General features: G+C 47.9%; 4 protein-coding genes across 4 annotated transcripts; 1 reads left to right on the top strand and 3 right to left on the bottom strand.

Moving 5' to 3' along the window:
• Nucleotides 1-668: 668 nt before the first annotated feature.
• Nucleotides 669-3,604, top strand: GGI43DRAFT_408432 (uncharacterized protein). Its single transcript, XM_083206358.1, has one exon. It carries the CDS (start codon nucleotides 879-881, stop codon nucleotides 3,411-3,413), a length of 2,535 nt encoding a protein of 844 aa, XP_083059071.1. The 5' UTR covers nucleotides 669-878; the 3' UTR covers nucleotides 3,414-3,604.
• GGI43DRAFT_84707 (serine hydroxymethyltransferase) lies at nucleotides 3,547-6,134 on the bottom strand. Its single transcript, XM_083210400.1, has 4 exons — nucleotides 5,248-6,134; nucleotides 5,094-5,187; nucleotides 4,894-5,031; nucleotides 3,547-4,828 (listed from the first exon to the last, which is right to left on the bottom strand). Exons 1-4 carry the CDS (start codon nucleotides 5,497-5,499, stop codon nucleotides 3,681-3,683), a joined length of 1,632 nt encoding a protein of 543 aa, XP_083059070.1. The 5' UTR covers nucleotides 5,500-6,134; the 3' UTR covers nucleotides 3,547-3,680.
• A 452-nt stretch (nucleotides 6,135-6,586) lies between these two features.
• On the bottom strand, nucleotides 6,587-7,817 carry GGI43DRAFT_84692 (60S ribosomal protein eL19). Its single transcript, XM_083210399.1, has 3 exons — nucleotides 7,684-7,817; nucleotides 7,248-7,532; nucleotides 6,587-6,857 (listed from the first exon to the last, which is right to left on the bottom strand). Coding segments are annotated over exons 1-3 (399 nt in total). The 5' UTR covers nucleotides 7,686-7,817; the 3' UTR covers nucleotides 6,587-6,745.
• Nucleotides 7,818-8,217: 400 nt separating this feature from the next.
• Nucleotides 8,218-16,681, bottom strand: GGI43DRAFT_408418 (armadillo-type protein). The gene is made up of 4 exons (XM_083206357.1): nucleotides 16,448-16,681; nucleotides 14,325-16,390; nucleotides 9,012-14,267; nucleotides 8,218-8,955 (listed from the first exon to the last, which is right to left on the bottom strand). Exons 1-4 carry the CDS (start codon nucleotides 16,584-16,586, stop codon nucleotides 8,407-8,409), a joined length of 8,010 nt encoding a protein of 2,669 aa, XP_083059068.1. The 5' UTR covers nucleotides 16,587-16,681; the 3' UTR covers nucleotides 8,218-8,406.
• Between the last annotated feature and the right edge of the window lie 612 nt (nucleotides 16,682-17,293).

Genomic DNA, 17,293 nt, shown 5'->3' with positions numbered 1-17,293 from the left:
AGGTTTGGTATGCTTTCAAGAAGAATTTAAATTAAATTAACCTTTTCTTTTTCTTTTTTTTTTTTTAAATCAATTGAATTTGAATTCCACCTTTTCTCAGTCATTTCGTCCTTTTAACGTTGCATCTGTTCTTTATATGCACCTACCAATGCTAGCACCTAATAGCTGCGTAGGCCAAAGCTACCAAATGTTGCTACTGCCTAAAAAGTCTATTTCAATTACCGTGCCTAAGCTGATGCCTGAGATTCTATTTGTCTATTTTTAGCTAGACTTGGCGTTCAATGAAGCACGCATGTGACAGCTGAGCGTCCAACACTCAGACTACAGTGAGGTTTGCCGCAATCCACTGAATGTCATATATCACTGATGTATGTTCTGTAGATGTCTCCAGTCTACCCTGTGCCTTTCTCCTTATGTTGTACCTAGTTGAATCTGCAGCAAGCTCCTGTAAGCAGTACTGTTAGCCTTTATGTCGACGCGCTTCACTAAGATCTTTCAGCTCTGTCATAATTCGTCCTAGGGCGCGTTCTGCCTGCATGGCGCACTACACCAAATCGTGTAGACTAGCGTAGCTACCACATACCTGCGCCCCTTTGGTCTGTTAGGCCTGACGTCTCGTTTCTTCTGGAAATTTCTCTCTTGAAATATCTTGCTAACTGTGGAGTGAAGCTGCTCTTTTAAAACGTCAACTGTGTGCTTCACTGGCGGTCTTCAATGAGTGGTGCTGAGACGTGCTCAGACTATCTTTCACAACGCCTTGGTTCACATAGTCTCAGTCAACGGCACTGAGTCAAGCAGAAGAGTCATCTTCTTTCCACCTTGATATTGACAGTATATTTACGTGTTACTATTCATTATTTGCTAATTAGCTGGATAAAATGTTTGCCTTCGACCAAGCCGCGCTACCCCAGATCACAACACGCAAAGCTCTCATTGTGGTTGACTTTCAAAATGAATTCATCGGTGATGCTGATGGCGGCCTGCCTGTCAGTCGTCCCGAAGGATTTGTCAAACGTACAGCTGAGATAGCAGCCGCCTTTCGCTCTGTGGGAGATGTCATCTGGATTCAGTCTCGGTTTGACAAAGCTCGTTTGATTGATGACGATCAAATCGTACTATCAGAGAACGCACCCGCTTCGCAACCTATATCCTCTCAAAATAAAGGAAAGACCATTATAACTGAGGCTTCTTCCGATGAATCTCTGGACCCTGAAGCTTTTCTAAGCCACGAAGAGCCTTTACACGCCAAGGCGTCTGATCCAGGGAGCAACGTCCCATTGGCTGTCGAGGAGGCCATTCACAGCAAGGATGTCAAATTAACAAAGTCTTATTACTCGGCGTTTCATGGTACACAGCTACTGCGCGCTCTGCGTGGTAAAATGGTTATTGAGGTTTTCATCTGCGGCTCTCTCGCGAATATTGGTGTCTATGCTACCGCTATGGACGCTGCTGGCCATGGTATGGCCATTACAGTCATAGAAGACTGCTGCGGGTATCGCCATGAGTCCAGGCAGGCTGCAGCGATAAAAAATCTCATTGAATTAACTGGTTGTGAGATTTTATCCTCGCAAGAAGTCCTTAAGACCTTAGTCCCAAGCAAACCAGGGACTAAGACTCTTAATGAGCCACCAGACTCAACATCTGCGCCAAGGGCAAAGGCCATTGTTAGCGGCGATGAAGATATCATACAGTCCTTGTCTGGTCTCAAATTAGATTCCAGCCCATCTGACCCTATCTCTGCGGTAAACAAAGCCAATCCAGCTCCTAAAGCCAAGGCCAAATCTCAAGAGACTGAAAAGGCCAACATCGAAGTTGAAAAAGAGAATAAGAAGGACCAGTCTTTGGTTGAAGATGGATCAGCGGGACATGTTGCGCCAGTTCCTACGCTTGCCGATTCTGAGAATGAAAGTGACTCGTCACCTCAGTACAAGCTGTGCGAAGGTGATACCGATGTCATATGTGATGCCCTTTCAAAGCCTTTAGCGGATGAAGCTTTTGATAAGCTTGAAAAGGAGGTGCTTTGGCAGCGAATGTCCCACCAGGGCGGAGAGGTTCCTCGACTTGTCGCAGTTCAAGGCAAAGTGGAAGAAGATGGCACGATGCCAGTGTATCGTCATCCTGCTGATGAGTCTCCACCCCTGTTGCCCTTTTCTCCAACAGTCCAAGCCATCAAAACTGAAATCGAGAAGCACCTTGGTCATCCTCTGAACCATGTTCTCATTCAGTTTTACCGCGACGGAAATGACTACATTTCTGAGCATAGCGATAAGACACTGGACATTGTAAAAGGGTCTTATATCGCCAACGTCAGCCTTGGAGCGGAAAGAACCATGATACTGAGAACTAAGAGGCTGGAAAAGGATCTTTCTGGGACAGCAGCAGCCAAGGACGAGAAGCGAAAAATTCAGCGTGCCAGACTTTCCCACAACTCACTCTGTCGCATGGGCCTGCAGACAAATATGAAATGGCTGCACGCCATCCGACGAGACAGGCGCGCAGATCGCGACAAGTCAGCTGCAGAACTGGCTTACGCGGGTCGCCGTATATCGCTTACCTTCAGGCAAATTGGGACATTTTTGGACCGTGACGAGACTATCATCTGGGGTCAGGGGGCAACCGGCAAGACCCGCGACGCCGCACATCCTATATCCAACGGCCAGAGCCCTGAGGCTGTCAAAATGATTCAAGCATTCGGAACGGAGAATCATGCCTCAGAGTTTGACTGGTCTGCCCATTACGGCCGTGGTTTTGATGTGTTACATATCAGCAACTCCCCCAGGTTCTTTGCTTCCGCAGATTCAATAGTGAATATGCGCATCACACTGATGCTGGCTGAGTATGGCATCAAATTTGCCAAGGGTAGTATGGCTTCTGGTTCCGAATCCCAGAACGATAGCCCGGCCAACTCGACAGGGCCATGGTCTCTGCCTATAAAGTTTATTGATAATGATGCTGCTAAATCCGTCATTCATGGCGACATGGCTATTATGCTATACCTTTACTCGCGCTATGGACCAGGCCGTGTCGCTGGATCAGGAGCCGTTGCTCGCAATCCACCAGACCTTGCCAGGCTATTCAGCCAGCTTCAACAAGGAATGAATCTGTTCAATATCTGGCGGCAGCTGAGAAGCGATGGAAGTATAGGTACTCGTGCCGGAGCAGTACCTGTGGCATTGAAGCAAGAGCTTGCTATTTGGGACGCTTACATTGTCGACGGCTTGAAAAATGAGCGTGTTCCATTCCTATGTGAAGATACTTTGACTCTTTCTGACTTTGTTGTCTGGCCAGTTTTGCATTCCATCGTAGAAGAATACGGCTCGGAGGTAGCGTTTAAAGGTCTAGATGGATTGCGGAAGTATTATGAGGCTGTTCGACAGTTGGATAATGTTGTTACTGCTGTAGGGAATCGCTAATTTCGAGACGTTACCAAGAGACGAGGGAGGGAGAATACTGCTATATTTTCCGCTACTCAAAAAATTTATCACCCGATTACATTGTAGTCTATTGTACATATGGAGCTTCACAAAGTGCTTCTACTTGATTAAACAAACTGGCAAATAAATAGCTCCAGATGGACAACTAAAATCGCGGCCTCGATGTCCACGATGGTGGTAGAATCCTTCAATTTAACTATTTCAAGATACAGCTCTTTGAACAGGGCTTTGCCATATGAGATTCAACTACTGAGCCGCGTCCCAAGGGAGAGGGTATGTGCCTACCCAGTCTGCGACTTCACTTCTCAGTTGCACAATCTCCGGATCCCTGTCTCCATTATCCAGATGCTCTACAAAAAGCTTAAGCTTACCAGGCGCCTTTTCGCCTCGCTCTTGAGCTGCCGCTCGGACAGTCTTATTGATGCGAGTCGCAATGGTGACGGCTCGGTCAACAACATCTGCCACGCGGACAAAATCGTCCTCACGGAAGCCACGAGTTGTCATAGCGGGTGTTCCCATACGAAGACCGCCGGGCACCAAGGCTGATCGATCGCCTGGGACGGTGTTCTTGTTCGCAGCAACGCCAACCAGCTCCAGAACGCGCTCCACTCTGCTGCCGTCAATGCCATGGGGCTTAAGGTCAACAAGAACAAGGTGGTTGTCGGTACCGCCACTGACAAGGTTATATCCTAGGCCACCTTTTCCCTTCTCTTCTCCAAGACGCTTAGCGAAGGCCTTGGAATTTGCTAGAACTTGGGACTGGTAGGCATGGAATTCCGGCGTCTGTGTCTGCTTCAACGCTACAGCAAGAGCTGTTATGGTATGGTTGTGGGGACCACCTTGGTGGCCGGGGAAAACGGAGTTGTTGATTGGACCTTCAAGGTCATACATTTCGTCCACTTTGGTCTTCGGGTTCTGCCTTCGAACACCTTTGCGGAAGAAGATTAAAGCTCCTCGGGGACCACGGAGACTCTTATGGCTGGTAGTGGTGACGATGTCAGCGAAGGGGAATGGACCGGGCAGCACCTTGGCGGCAACAAGGCCCGAGATATGCGCCATGTCTGCTACCATATAAGCATTGACCTTGTCACAAATTTCCCGTATGCGCTGGTAATCAATCAAGCGGCTGTAAGCACTGGTTCCGGCAATGATGATCTTGGGTCGGTAGATGGTGGCCAGTTTCTCAAGGTTATCGTAATCGATATAGCCAGTACGCTCATCCAGTTGGTAAGGCAAAGTTTCGAAATATTTGGATACTGCAGATATCTTCTTGGTCGGCGTCTGGTAGCCATGGGAAAGATGTCCGCCATGGGGCAAGTCAAGACCCATCAGTCGGTCATGAGTATCCATAAGTGCTGAATACACATAGAGGTTTGCCGGGGCGCCAGAAAGAGCTGGAAGCAGCAGTTATTTATTAGTTTGCTTGTTGGACAAAAGCTTGGAATAATTGTTGACTTGCCCTGCACATTGACTCCCCAAGACTTGGAGTCCAAGCTAAATGCTTCGAGTGCTCGCTGCTGGCATAGTCTCTCGGACTGGTCGATAATCTCATTGCCGCCATAGTACCGGGCGCCGGGGTAACCCTCCGAGTACTTGTCTGCAAGGAAATATTTGTTAGTTACTCTGAGCAGCCACTCGGCGACTTCAGCGTTTACGTACTTTGCATGACACTGCCCAGCGCATCGAGTACAGCCTGGGAGGTGAAGTTCTCTGACGGAATCAGGTTGATGAAATGCTTCTGTCGGTTTTTTTCCTGCTCCAAGGCTCAGCATGCGCAACACTTGCTATGTGGGCTGATTCTTCTGAGACGGACTCGCTCAATGATATCAAAAACAGCCGGGTCGGCCTTCTCAAGGTGCGCCGAAAGAAGCTGTTGGGTCCCAGTTAGTACATGATGCCTGCCATGGCCAATTGGAGCTCTGCCGACCTGCTGCTGGCCATCTTGGGCCAGTGAAGCTTTTGCTCGTCGAGTGATCAGAGATGCTGTGGTCACAGACGGCGGCCTTGTTGCTAGTCTTTTCAAGCCGCCGAGAGGCATAGCCCTGCTTCGCAAATAAGCTGCCATGGCGTCGGGAAGCTGAAGGCTGGAGACGTGGCGGCGCCCGACTTCAATTGCGACGCAAACAGGAATTTAAAGGGCGAGGCGGGTAGTTAGCGAGGCTGCGAGGATGCTGCTACAGAGGACAGAATGGCCCGGCGAGAAATTGTACCGGCGATGCTTGCCGCACGCAACCCCGATCGCGTGGGTTGAAAGGCGGCGCTCCGTAGCCTGGCCTGACCGTGATTATCCGGCCGCAAGTCTCGCCATCCCCCGCATACAACCCAAGGCAGTATAGTTTGCCGCCTACTAGTAGTGTGTAGTTACATGCCTTCCAGGTACCAAATTTCGCAAAGCTCCGCGGCCGGGCCCAAGCTGTCGTGAGGAATGGCAACGGAAGCGTGCATTTTACAAATAGTTTCACTGGTTCAGTGGAATGCGTTACATAATGTAATATCTAGCATGGAGCTACTAAGACTTGTACGTTCAAGATTGAAGTTTCCGATATCTTCAATTAGCGCCTTTTGAGTCATTGCAAGCTATACCTCCACACGATAGGATAGTACCCCGGCAGATGGCTCGCTCAACCTACTGTACCTGCCTGCCATTAACCTCTACTGTATTATCCAGCATCAAGACAAGACAAGGTAGGTAGTATTCCAAAGTAGCAGAGAAGGATGCGATTACGGCGCATCTTTCGATTCTTCGGCTCATCCTTTTCCCGCTTCCCCACAGCTCCCCGCCCCCGGCTCTATTCGGATGTTTAATACGTGATGCTCGACTCCCTTGCGCTGATTTCCTTCTTCCTTCTTTTTGAATTATCAACTAAAGTTGGGCGTGACGAGACTGCTTGGTTTTGCTTATTGGAATTCCGCTTCTTGCGGGAGCATGCTGATATGCCCTGGCGCCCTTCACCACCTTGAGGGGCAATTTGAAGGATCCTGATCCAACCCATAGTTGATGTACTCGTCCTTGGCCTCTTTGCACAAAGCTCCTCCTACCCTTTCATCCCCCCTCTGTCCTTGCGTACATGATCTTTTCATTTTCACCTTAATGTCTTTTCCTTGTTTCTCAACAAGAATGAATCATGTCTCTCACAGCTTGACTGTTAAATAAATCTTTTAAGAACCCTACCCTTAAACACTACACACCACTACATGCCCATTCATTTTCATATCCACCCGTCACCGCGAGGCTATTAAAATCTTCCCAGGTATCATAGACGTAAAATTTGTCATGCTTCAACAAGAGATCGAATAAAGTTCTCGAGCATTTACCATTTCATTTTTTTTTCAATGCTACATGCCACAAACCCATCGGTACGACTGTAGAAACCAGAAGGGCATAGAAAAAAGAACCCAACCCGTAGACTCCAAATGCAGCCCCTCAGACCGAGAATGTCCTTCAAAAGTGGTTTTACTCGTCATCCGCCAGCAGGGCGTTTCGCTTCGCCGCCACTCTCTCCAACTTGCGCTCACGAGCGGCCTTGGTCTTGGCACGCTTAGCATCCATCTCATCCTTGAGCGCCTTCTCACGCTGCTTCTCGGCCTTGGCACGGTGGATCTAAATTGAAGAGCAACGTTAGAACAGATATTTCACCTCGTAGCATACAGGTAAGATAAGGAGTGGCAAAACATACGTGCTCCACCAGGGCGCGCTTGTGCTTGAATGTGTTACCCTTGCTCAGGTGGTAGAGCTCGTGGTAGAGGTGCTTGTCGATCTTGCCGCTGGCACGGTACTTGACGAGGAGGCGGCGGAGGACGCGAAGGCGGCGCATCCAGAGAACCTGGGTGGGCATACGAGCGTCGGCGGTACCCTTTCTCTTACCGAAACCACGGTGTCGGCCTTCTCTTCGGGAGAGGTTGAGCTCGCGGGCTCGGGATCGCGAGTGCATGGTCACCGGCTTTCGGATAATGAGGCCATCGGCAACGAGCTTTCGGATAGTCTGGCGAGAGTTGGCGTTGGAGATCTCGCTCTGCTCGCTAGGATCAAGCCAAATCTTGCGCTTGCCGCAGCCAATGACTGACGCGGCAAGGCGCTTCTGAGTTCGCAGGTTGACCCTAAGCCATGAGAAATAGAAACTTTCGTCAGCAACATGTCCCCTCCATCGCCAATTGAAAAGATTCGAATCAAGTAAAAGGTCGTCGCTTTAATTAATTCATTCGTAGGCTTGCGTGTTGTCCAGGTCGGATAAATGTAATATCAACTCACATCTTGAATAATTTCGGTGTTGATGGCCGGCCCTCGATGGCGATGAGGTTGGATGAAGTTTTGGGGGAGGGTTTACGAGGCCAGAATTTCTGGAGAGGCTCGTAGCACTTCTGCTCAAAGTTTGTGGGTTCACGTGCACTAGGCCATAATTTTAGCACTCAAAGAGCGGCTAAGCGAGGGCTGGGATGAGTAATAGTCTGGCATTGCAGAACATTGATCACGTGATTGGCATTTATGTACCCACCTAGGTACCTAGGTAGGTATCTTAGCAGGCGATTAGGCCTAGTAGGTACCTGCCAAAGCTGCTACTACATATTACCTAGGTAGTACATAATCTCGAGCAAAGGCAAACATGCACAAGCCAGCCTTAGTTCCATTTCGCAGATATTCAAACCACACAACAAAGAAGTAAAAAGTAGGGAAAGAAATCAGTGGGGCTGCTGATGATGCTACTTTTTTTTTTTTTTTTTTTTAATAACACCAACGCCGCAAGTCTATAGCAAATCGTACATGCAAATCTGATTTGATTTGGAAGAGTTCATCTTGCATTTCTCATTGTAATTTCATGATAGCGGTCAAACATAATGCCAGTAATGCCAAGATCAAATTTTATAATGTATTTCTTGTTTTGTTTTCTAAATGACCTCATAAAATTGTGTCTGCCTACTGCAGGTATAATGCTGGCGTTTTATAGCTATAGCGATTATCTTTCTGTGGTTTGGCTCATACAGCTGCCTCTCCATCAAAATCAACTTTTCCCACGCTCCATATTTCTCGTTCATCCTCCAGCTCATCATTCGACAGTCCCAAGCTCCCTTGTCCTCCCTCAGCCTCTCTCCTCTCTCTCGCCTGGACACCTAGCCTCATGGCAACTCGCTTGAAATAGTCACTCATGCTTCTCTTGGTGTTTGGAGGCAGATCATTACCCGGCCCTCCCATATACTTATCAAATATTCGGCTCTCTTCGTCTGCGACACTGAACAACTCAACAAATGCTGCTTCAGCGGATAGCTTTACAGGTATTACTGGGTCCCTGACACTCGCGAAAATCGGCGGCGCCAACAGTGACACATGAGGTCGTACTAAATCAGCATTCTTTCTGCTTAGTGTACGAATGGTCACCAGAGCGAGTCGCCGTGAGTCTGTAGCATTGCCCGGCTGGATGATGAGCGCCAAAGCATCGAATATCTGTTTAGTGTCATCAAATGATTTTGGAGGTGATGAAAGCAGAAATTTCCCCGTGGCGAGGATAAAGTTGTCTGCGATATAGGTCTACGTAAAATAGATTAGCTGGTAGCCAGAAAAACGGTTTCTGAGACCGGACTTACTCGTTTATCACTCATTCCTCCACAGAGCAGCCCTGGTAATTCATCAATTAAACCGCTCGACAACAAGATGTCTGGCGACTCAACCAAAACTGAATTCAGAGCCAAGACGGACGAGTTAGTAAACTGAGGAGTTATGACTCTATTTCTCAGCAAGCTGATGGCGACATCTTCAGATACATTCTTAATCAAAGCGCCGAGAAGCTTTGCATTAGTGACTATCATGGCCTCATCTCTCTCATCAGTGTCCGCGTCGATTAAAGACAGTACAGCTGATCTAGAGGTTTCGCCCATGTTTGCGCCAGCCCTGCTGACCACTTCATACAAGGCTTTGAACATCGCCGTCCTGACACCTGGATCGGTGGTTTTTGCTCCCGTCACTAGCTCAGTAATCAAAGGATCGATTCTGGGCGTATAATTGATCAAAGTTCCCAGGGCCTTTGCAGCTCTAGTCCTCAAAACCTCGCTAGAGGTATCTGCTAGAGACTTAGCAAAGGTTCGTTGAAGCTGAGGCAGGAAAGGCTTCAGCGCTGTTGGCATTTTCTCAAGTAAGCCATTCAGCGTGAGTAAAATGGCCGATTTTACTTCAGTAGCACGCTCAGAAACCACACGGATCAGCGGTCCTGTGATTTGGGTGACAAATGGCTTCAGAGATGCTTCGCTTGTCCGGTCAACAATATCAGAAATACCGAGAGCCGCTTGCACTCTTTGCTCCACAGTGCCGTTGATGAGGCCCTGAAGAAAGATGGGAAGAACGGCACTGATTCCCTTGGGAAGTTCGAATCCTCGCAAATTGGCACCTGCAACCCCGGTACGCTGGAGCGTCTGTCGAGTCGATAATACGAGTGATTCCATTTCTTCCTTTTTGAGCTTCTTCGTAAATCCGCTGAGCGCACTCCAAGCAGCCTTGACCACGTCAGAGTCTCCGTCATCAAACGAATTTAACAACGACCTAATAATGTCTTGGTTATAGCGAGAGTAATCTACGCTTGACTCAGAGAAGAAATTTCCCATGTGCTGAGCTGTAGCAGCCCTCCGTCGGTGATCTTCATGTTTAAGCAGGCCCAGAAGAACATTCATGACAGTATTAAGGCCATCATATTCGTCAATAGACTGAATCACTGTGTCAAATGACGCTGCTAATTCCTCTCGCAATCCTTCTTCGGTACAGTTAATTTCATTCTCCATCAACGACTGGATAATATTGGGTAGACGGCGATTCATGGATGCGCCAGCAACCCTTGATAAAGAAGCCAAAGCCTTTGCATCAAATGCTGAAATTGGCGGGGTTGTTAGAGTCGGTATGAGATTAGGTAAAATGATATTGGACCGAGTAGAGTCAGTCAAAAGCGTCAGAAGCGCTGACAAGGCATTGTCTGCTTCATTTTCAGACCGAAGGAGGTTGAGTAGGAAGGGAAGAACCTGGTCAACTGCCCGTTTGCCGAAAATTTGCTGAAGGGAGTCAAATGCCTCTGCAGCCGCCTCTCTAACCTCTGCATCCGAGTCTATGAGAGCAGTACGGACAACAGAAATGAGCGTCTTTTCGTGGTCTTCTAGAGACTCTGGTGACGCAGACGAAATAAGCTCACGGAGGGCAAGACATATGCCCTGTTTGGCATCGGTGTCTGTAGAAGTCTGTAGTCCTGTTTCCAAAGTAGGCAAGAGACTAGCAAGAACACCATCGCCCGCTTTTCGGATTAGCTCTCCAAGCGCGTTACTGGCAATGACTTTATGTTCCATGTTGGAGCTGCCAAGGCGTTGGATCAGTAGCCTTGTTAGAGTTGGTACCAATTCTTTCAGCGTTCTAGGGCTGTGAACAAGAGCTTTCCAAACTGAAATGGCAGCAGAACGAACTGCTCCAGCCGTGTCGCATCGACATATGTAGAGAGTTGACAAGATCTTGTCCCGTTTCTCTTCTCCGAGAACTTCTTTCAAAGATGCACTTGCCTCCTTGGCATTTTCGTCATCTTCATCTCCTGGCTCTGCACCAGCTTTCACTCCCGTAAGGTTGAAGAGAAGATCGCCAACAAGCTCAACAGAGCTAAGACGAATTCTGTAGCTGTCATCCGCCAATCCTCGCTCCAATTCCGGTAAGAGGAGATCTACAGCCCGAATTGCAAAATTTTTAACAAGCAGCCGTCCAGCGCGAAGAGCTGTTTCACGAATAGATTCCACATCATCGGCCAGGCCAGCCAAAATAGGGGGGACAATTCGACCCAAATATGCAGAAAAGCTATTGCCAAAACAAACAGGGAGGAATATGAAGAGTGACATGAAACCTTCACGGACAGCAGGCTTCGAAGACTCCACGTTTTGGAGGATTGTCGGCAGTGTTTCTTCGAGTCTGCTTGTACCCAAGCCAGCCAGGACTTCGCTCAATGCTTGCGCAGATCCAAGACGGTCGCCAGCACCAGTATCCGATTTCAAAGTCTGCATCAACTCGGGAATGAGATTTGGCAGCGTATCCTCTCCCAACTTCTCGACCAAAGAGCCAAGAGCTCTGGATGCCGTCGCACGGGTCGTGGGTACCGGATCAACGGCGGCAATCTTAAGCCCGGAAACAAGGACCGGGAGGTGCATGATAATGTCTTTCTTTTCCGTTAAGTGAGCCAAACTTCCAATTACTTGTGCTGCCTTGCGCTTTGTATTTGAGCGATCTCCCAGACCACGTTGCAAGATACGAGTGATCAAAGCCAGAGAGGGGGCGTCAAGGTAGTGCACAAACTGAACCTTGATCAATGATTCCAACGCCTCGTCGGTATATTTAGTTGGATCGCTGAGAGCTTTCAGGATAATGTCAACTAAGCTCTTTACTTCAGGGTTGTTGATGACATCGCCGAATCTCTTCAAGCTTCTGTTAGCGGCGGCTCTAACTTCCTTGTGGCTATCGTTGAGCACACTCGTTAGAGGGGGGATGATATCAGGTAAACTGGTAGCAAGCTGATTTGGGTCAAGGTATGCCATTGCACCGAGAAGATCACAGGCACCTCGTTTGCTACGCCACTGCTGATCGTCAAGTCCCTCCAGGAGAGTCGGCATGATCTTTTTAACGCCGTATGAGCTTAGTTTCCCAAAACAAGCTTTTGCGGCTGCCAAGCAAGCATCTCTGACATCTGCATTGGCGTCTCCAAAACCGCTAAGGAGCAGGGGTACAATTTGAATAACATAAGGCTCGAAAAGGCGGCCAAGTATACTAGACAGCAGCTCAAATGCCAGTAGAGCTGCCTCTCTTTGATGTGAGTCCTTCTTATTTTCCAAGGCACCTCTGAGGTCTGACATGATTCGAAATTCCTTAATAGTAGATATACCACTTCCAAGGATTAAGCCTGCTAGACCGTAAGCAGCTCCTCGTTGGGTGGCATATTTCTTAGAATTCAGAAGCTCATTCATCAATTGCAGCACATAGTCGGGCAGTTTTGATGGATAGGCCTTAATAAGTGGAGGTAGGCATTCAGCAATAGCATATTGAACCATCTCAGATGGGGTGCTCAGTGTTACCAAAAGACGCTCAATCACAACCGGGATTTTCTTGTCACCTGCATCCAGATGGCGAGCCAAAGCGCCATACATGATAACAACAGCCTCGTTGACGCGATCCACTTCGTCGCTATTTTTATCAGGCTGTTCCAGGGTCGTCTCAAATTTCTTCATCAGCTCGTCAATTATGCTACTTCCCTGGAGTTCGATGATCCTTATCGCAGCATCAAGAGTTTCGGTACGAACAGAGGCGTTCTTGTCTGCCAGAGGCCCAGACTGGATCAAAAAGTCGAGTAACTGTCCCGCTTGGGTCGGATCCAGGACAATAGCAAGTTCTTTAAAACCGGTGGCTATGCCATGTCTCGCTTCCCACGGGTCAGATAGATCCATCTTCTTTGGCATCCCAAACTCATCAAGAAGCTGGACTTTTGGCTTTGCCATCTCCAAATAGATAGATTCTAATTGAGGAATCACTGCCGTCAAAGTTTCCTTGTGGATTTGCGTCGCTTTCGCAAGTGAGCGTGCTGCAGCCCGGCGAAGTTGTCCATCTTTGCTGCTTAAAAATGGCACCATAAACTTAGGGACTTCGGCGTTGAGCTGGAACCCGCTTTCTTCCCATATCTCCTTTCCGAGCTCCTGGTTTTCTTCTATATCATCATGGCACGCTAGCCAAATCTCATTATTATAACCGAGTTCAGTCATATCAATGTCCGCGCTGATTGATTGCAAAACAGCAGTTCGGACACTGGCTTGTGATACCACGGCCCCTTGAGCAAGGACTAGCATCTCGTTGACAGTGATGTTTGGTGCAATGCACCGGCAGACGTCAGCAAAACAATCCTTGATGATTTTGTAGTGCTGAGCATGGTTTTTCATGGAGTGAACAAGAACACTCAAGAGTTCTGCGCGTGGTATTGATTCATCAGCAAAGGTAATGCTGTGAAAGGAGATGAACTCCACAGCCAGTACAATTTGAGTATCTCGCTCATCTGGAGCCTCGCCAACTCCTCCCTCTCGCAAAACATAAAAGAGCAACGGAAGGATGTATATTAAAGATACCGCATCAAAAGGCCGCTGCTCGCCAGCAAATCGAAGACGATACAAGACTCTTGTTGCAAGATCGGCGAGTGATTCGTCTCCATAGATTGCTGGCAGCGACAGATTTCGAAGTCTAAGCGTAGCGATTCCAATCGAAGGGCGAATTGGGCCAAGCCTGGAGTTCACTTTTTCAGAGCAAGCGATGTAAACCTTGGAGGCAGTATCGCCTATAATGAGGCTCGCACCAGCTTCCATAACTGCAAGAAGTGACTTGATACCGGATCCAAGCCAGAGTGTTGCATCAGTGGGCGGTCCAGCAGCAAGGGAGTGTACAATTCCGACGCCTCGGTAAAGTCTAGCTTCGATTGCTTGAACAGATGCTCGAATTTGAGCCTCTTTCTTCAATTGTGCATTTACTTTTGACGTCTCCTCTGCAGTCAGTTTCCGTTGCGGACCTTTCTTTTCTTCAAGTTGGGCTCTCAGCTCCTTCTCCCATTTCATGATATCGTAATCTTTGGTGTTCTTATTCGGAATATCTTCTTTGCCCTTTTTAGCAAGGACATCCACGAAGCAGACTCCTTCTTGGGTTCTAAAAATCGCGGCATCAACGGGCCCAATAGACTTCACAGGCTCTGGATCCAAGTCATGGGTTATAAGATCTATTAGACGGGGAATGATAGTGTCTGGGGCAACAAAGGCCAATTCAGCAGCTGCGTTATAAGCTGCAGTTCGAATAATTTCAATCTGAGGCATTCCCATTAGCGGCGAATATATACCTTGAAAACATAGTAAGAACAATACCTTCTGGCCCGCTGAGGTGCGTTCGCTTATCTCCTTTAGTAATGGATCCGCATATTTTTGGGCAAGATTTCCGGGATCAATGCCCATTCGAATGCATGTGTCTATCCAATTAGCTCGGGGTATTAGCTCTGTTCGGCAGAGAATTAGCAAACAACAAGCTTGCTGCTCCAATGTTTCTAGCGATGCGCTGCCTCCAAGCGTTTCCAACTCCTTAGAGCTTATGCATATCGACTTTAAAACTCTAACGAAGTCTCGCGATTCCGTAGCGGAGTCTTTATCTCCAGCTTTGATAGAATGAGTCAAGAGTGACCACAGGCCATCAGCGATAATATTTGCAATCATGCTGGGATTTTGAGCATAGAGGCCGGTAAGGGATCTGGCGCTTTCTTGTCGTACATTCGACGGCACAGAAGTGACTGCAACTATATATATCATGGCTTCTGACCATGCAAGAATGATGTCTCTCTGAGTTTTGCTATCCAATCCTGTTGCAACAGAAGATAGAGCAAGACGGAACCAATGATAGTCTTCTTCGCTCCCAATTTTGTTATAAATCTTTGAGTTCAAGAGGAAAGATTGTATGGACGCTAACGCATGGCTTGTCGTTGACAATTTCAACAGATTTTGTGCAACTTTTGAATCGGAAGACCATCGTCGAATAGCGGGGTATATAGCAGTGAGGATATAGGCTCCAACGATAGTCCCGCTCTGGGCAGTCAACGTGGGATTGGCAACAACTTCGTGGAAGTTATCGATGAATTTAGGAATAACTGCCTCTGTGAACGAAGACAGTGTGGCGTTTGGATCTGAGCCATCTATGGCACGAAGGATAGATCCTACACGAAGAAGCCAAATTTTTCGAATTGCCGCTTTTTTATCCGCTAATCCTTTGAGCAATACAGCTAGGACAGGTTGCGAGACTTCGCTATTGCCATCAATCAGGACATTGACGGCTCGACACAGTGTCAACGTTTCGGCGGCCAACGCTACCTCATTTCCTTCTTTGCCAGCGACAACAGCCAAAAGAGTGGTCATTTTCTGGGCATTTGGGCAAGACAGGGGAATTGCTTCTAGCATTTCTGCGTGAAGAATGCGATGATCGGCGGATGCCAATTTACCAGTCTTCAGGGGGCCTCCGATCTCTTCGATAACTTGGTCGATGGCATCTGAGTCGTGGCATTTGGCAATAATAGCTTGGAAGGAGGCTAGAACTCCAGTGCGGATCAAACTATTAGTCGATTTAACATTCGAGAGTAACAGCTTCAGAAGTTTGCCGGTCAACACTTTCGAGAGGTCAATTTCGGTGGGCAGAGCCTTCACTAGGCTGGGAAGAACACCGTCCAAGGCTACTTCAGGGGTACGAAGTAAGCTTTTCTCCAGGGGCGGAACAACGCTGTTCTGAAATTCGTCAAGTTCCGTACAGCCAGAGAAAAAATCGCCGAGTCCTGCAGCGACATGTTTTGATATCGTAGTACGAGAGCCCAAGATCTCCCGATTATAAAACTCAAGATACATGGACTTAAGAGTCTGCAGAGTAGGTAGTAATGCAGGTCGCCGAACAGTAACTCCGGCGATGACTCCCAGAATAATGGAATTTTTCGCAGTTGGTGTGCTGCGTTTGGAGGTTAAAATCGTCACAGCATCAGTTAAATTCTTGGGTCCCGAAGTTGGGGAATTGAAAAGCTTTCGAAAACCTCTTCGGGTTACTATAATGGCTGAGTGCGCCAGCGTAGGCCTTGAAGATGGCCCTACACTCTTTTCCAGGACATCTGCATATGAAAGCAAAATCTCGTTGCCAACTTTTTCCCACGAGGATTCAGATAACTGTTGCATAAGAATGCTGCACCACTCGGCCAAAACAAAGGCGCTGGATGTAGCAATTCCTTGCTTCGAAGATTCCTGTCGCAAACATCTTGCCAATTGTTCCAACGTTGAGGAGCTCTCGTCTCGCGTGACGATTGATACCAGGCATTTTTGGGCTGCCAATCTCGATTCACGATCCTGGTAGGATGGATGAGTGTTGAAGACCAGTTGCAGAACTTTGGAAGCGAATTCGTCGTCAGACGCTAAAGAGACGGTCAGCTCATTCAAACGTTATCAAAGTGACACAACTTGGACGTTACAATTCTTAGCAACTGCCTCAACCAAATGCTGCAGCTCGGCGATTCGCACAGCAGGGGACGCTGACGCTAGAGCTTGGGCAGATAGAGACAAGTCGGCATAGTCTTCGGCAGCGTTGCTGCTGAGAGCATGTTCAGACATATCGACTCACAACCCTGGCGAATGATGGCGGACAATCATTGGGGCTCTTAGAATTTTCGATAAGTCGTTGGCGATAGAGCTTTGGAGGATAATTCTGTGCAATACTTCATTAGCAGGTACTAGTAGCAAGCCCCGCAGCTGCCACAAGACACCCCGCGCTACTCCTTGGTGGGAAAAGCGAGGTACCAGCTAGTGCCACCAGGGTGCTCGTACTGCAAGCCTCTTGTCTTCTATCCTATACGATGACTATAGTCCACCAATACTTAGAATATAAACTTAGAAAAACAACATATACAAATCTTCGACAAGGTATAACAATCTTTGAACAAAGCATACACTCTGCATTGAGGTTGTAGGTTAATAAATCGTTGACATTCTACCAGGTACTTCCGAGTGTCGCTGCACGCCTGGTACCAAGGCATGTACCTAGGTAGCTTCATACTAAGGGAACAAGCACTCAGACTTTATAAGTCTTGCTCTGCACAGGGAAATAGGCGTGGGGGTTACAGAAAACATTGACGATGATTGATTATGTATATGAGCTGATGGATATATATCGGTTGTATTTAAATAGCGCTCGGCTAAAAAAAAATAGTAAATGAAAGGAAAACAAAACTAGGAGCCATTATCCGACGGCAGTGTACCACCACTCTGCTGCCCGTGTAGGTAGACAGCTTACTTGGAGAAAGACCTTTGCAGAATTGTCA

Source organism: Trichoderma evansii (genome assembly GCF_050947405.1).
Source record: "Trichoderma evansii strain SZMC 28006 chromosome Unknown GGI43scaffold_14, whole genome shotgun sequence".
NCBI lineage: Eukaryota > Fungi > Ascomycota > Sordariomycetes > Hypocreales > Hypocreaceae > Trichoderma > Trichoderma evansii.
This window is presented reverse-complemented; position numbering and strand designations above follow the sequence as displayed.

Excerpts from the sequence above, each read along its gene's own strand:
- GGI43DRAFT_84692 (XM_083210399.1), bottom strand. Across the intron at positions 6,858-7,247 it reads CCCACCCAGGTTCTCTGGAT|GGGCTGCATTTGGAGTCTAC; the intron begins GCGCCGCCTTCG and ends TCTCGGTCTGAG.
- GGI43DRAFT_84707 (XM_083210400.1), bottom strand. The coding sequence starts at position 5,499 with ATGGCAGCTTATTTGCGAAGCAGGGCTATGCCTCTCGGCGGCTTGAAA. Across the intron at positions 5,032-5,093 it reads GCTGGGCAGTGTCATGCAAA|ACAAGTACTCGGAGGGTTAC; the intron begins GTACGTAAACGC and ends ATTTCCTTGCAG. Across the intron at positions 4,829-4,893 it reads TTGGGGAGTCAATGTGCAGG|CTCTTTCTGGCGCCCCGGCA; the intron begins GCAAGTCAACAA and ends TGCTGCTTCCAG.
- GGI43DRAFT_408418 (XM_083206357.1), bottom strand. The coding sequence starts at position 16,586 with ATGTCTGAACATGCTCTCAGCAGCAACGCTGCCGAAGACTATGCCGAC. Across the intron at positions 16,391-16,447 it reads TGAGGCAGTTGCTAAGAATT|CGTCTGACGACGAATTCGCT; the intron begins GTAACGTCCAAG and ends CCGTCTCTTTAG. Across the intron at positions 14,268-14,324 it reads GCACCTCAGCGGGCCAGAAG|ATTGAAATTATTCGAACTGC; the intron begins GTATTGTTCTTA and ends GGAATGCCTCAG.
- GGI43DRAFT_408432 (XM_083206358.1), top strand. The coding sequence starts at position 879 with ATGTTTGCCTTCGACCAAGCCGCGCTACCCCAGATCACAACACGCAAA.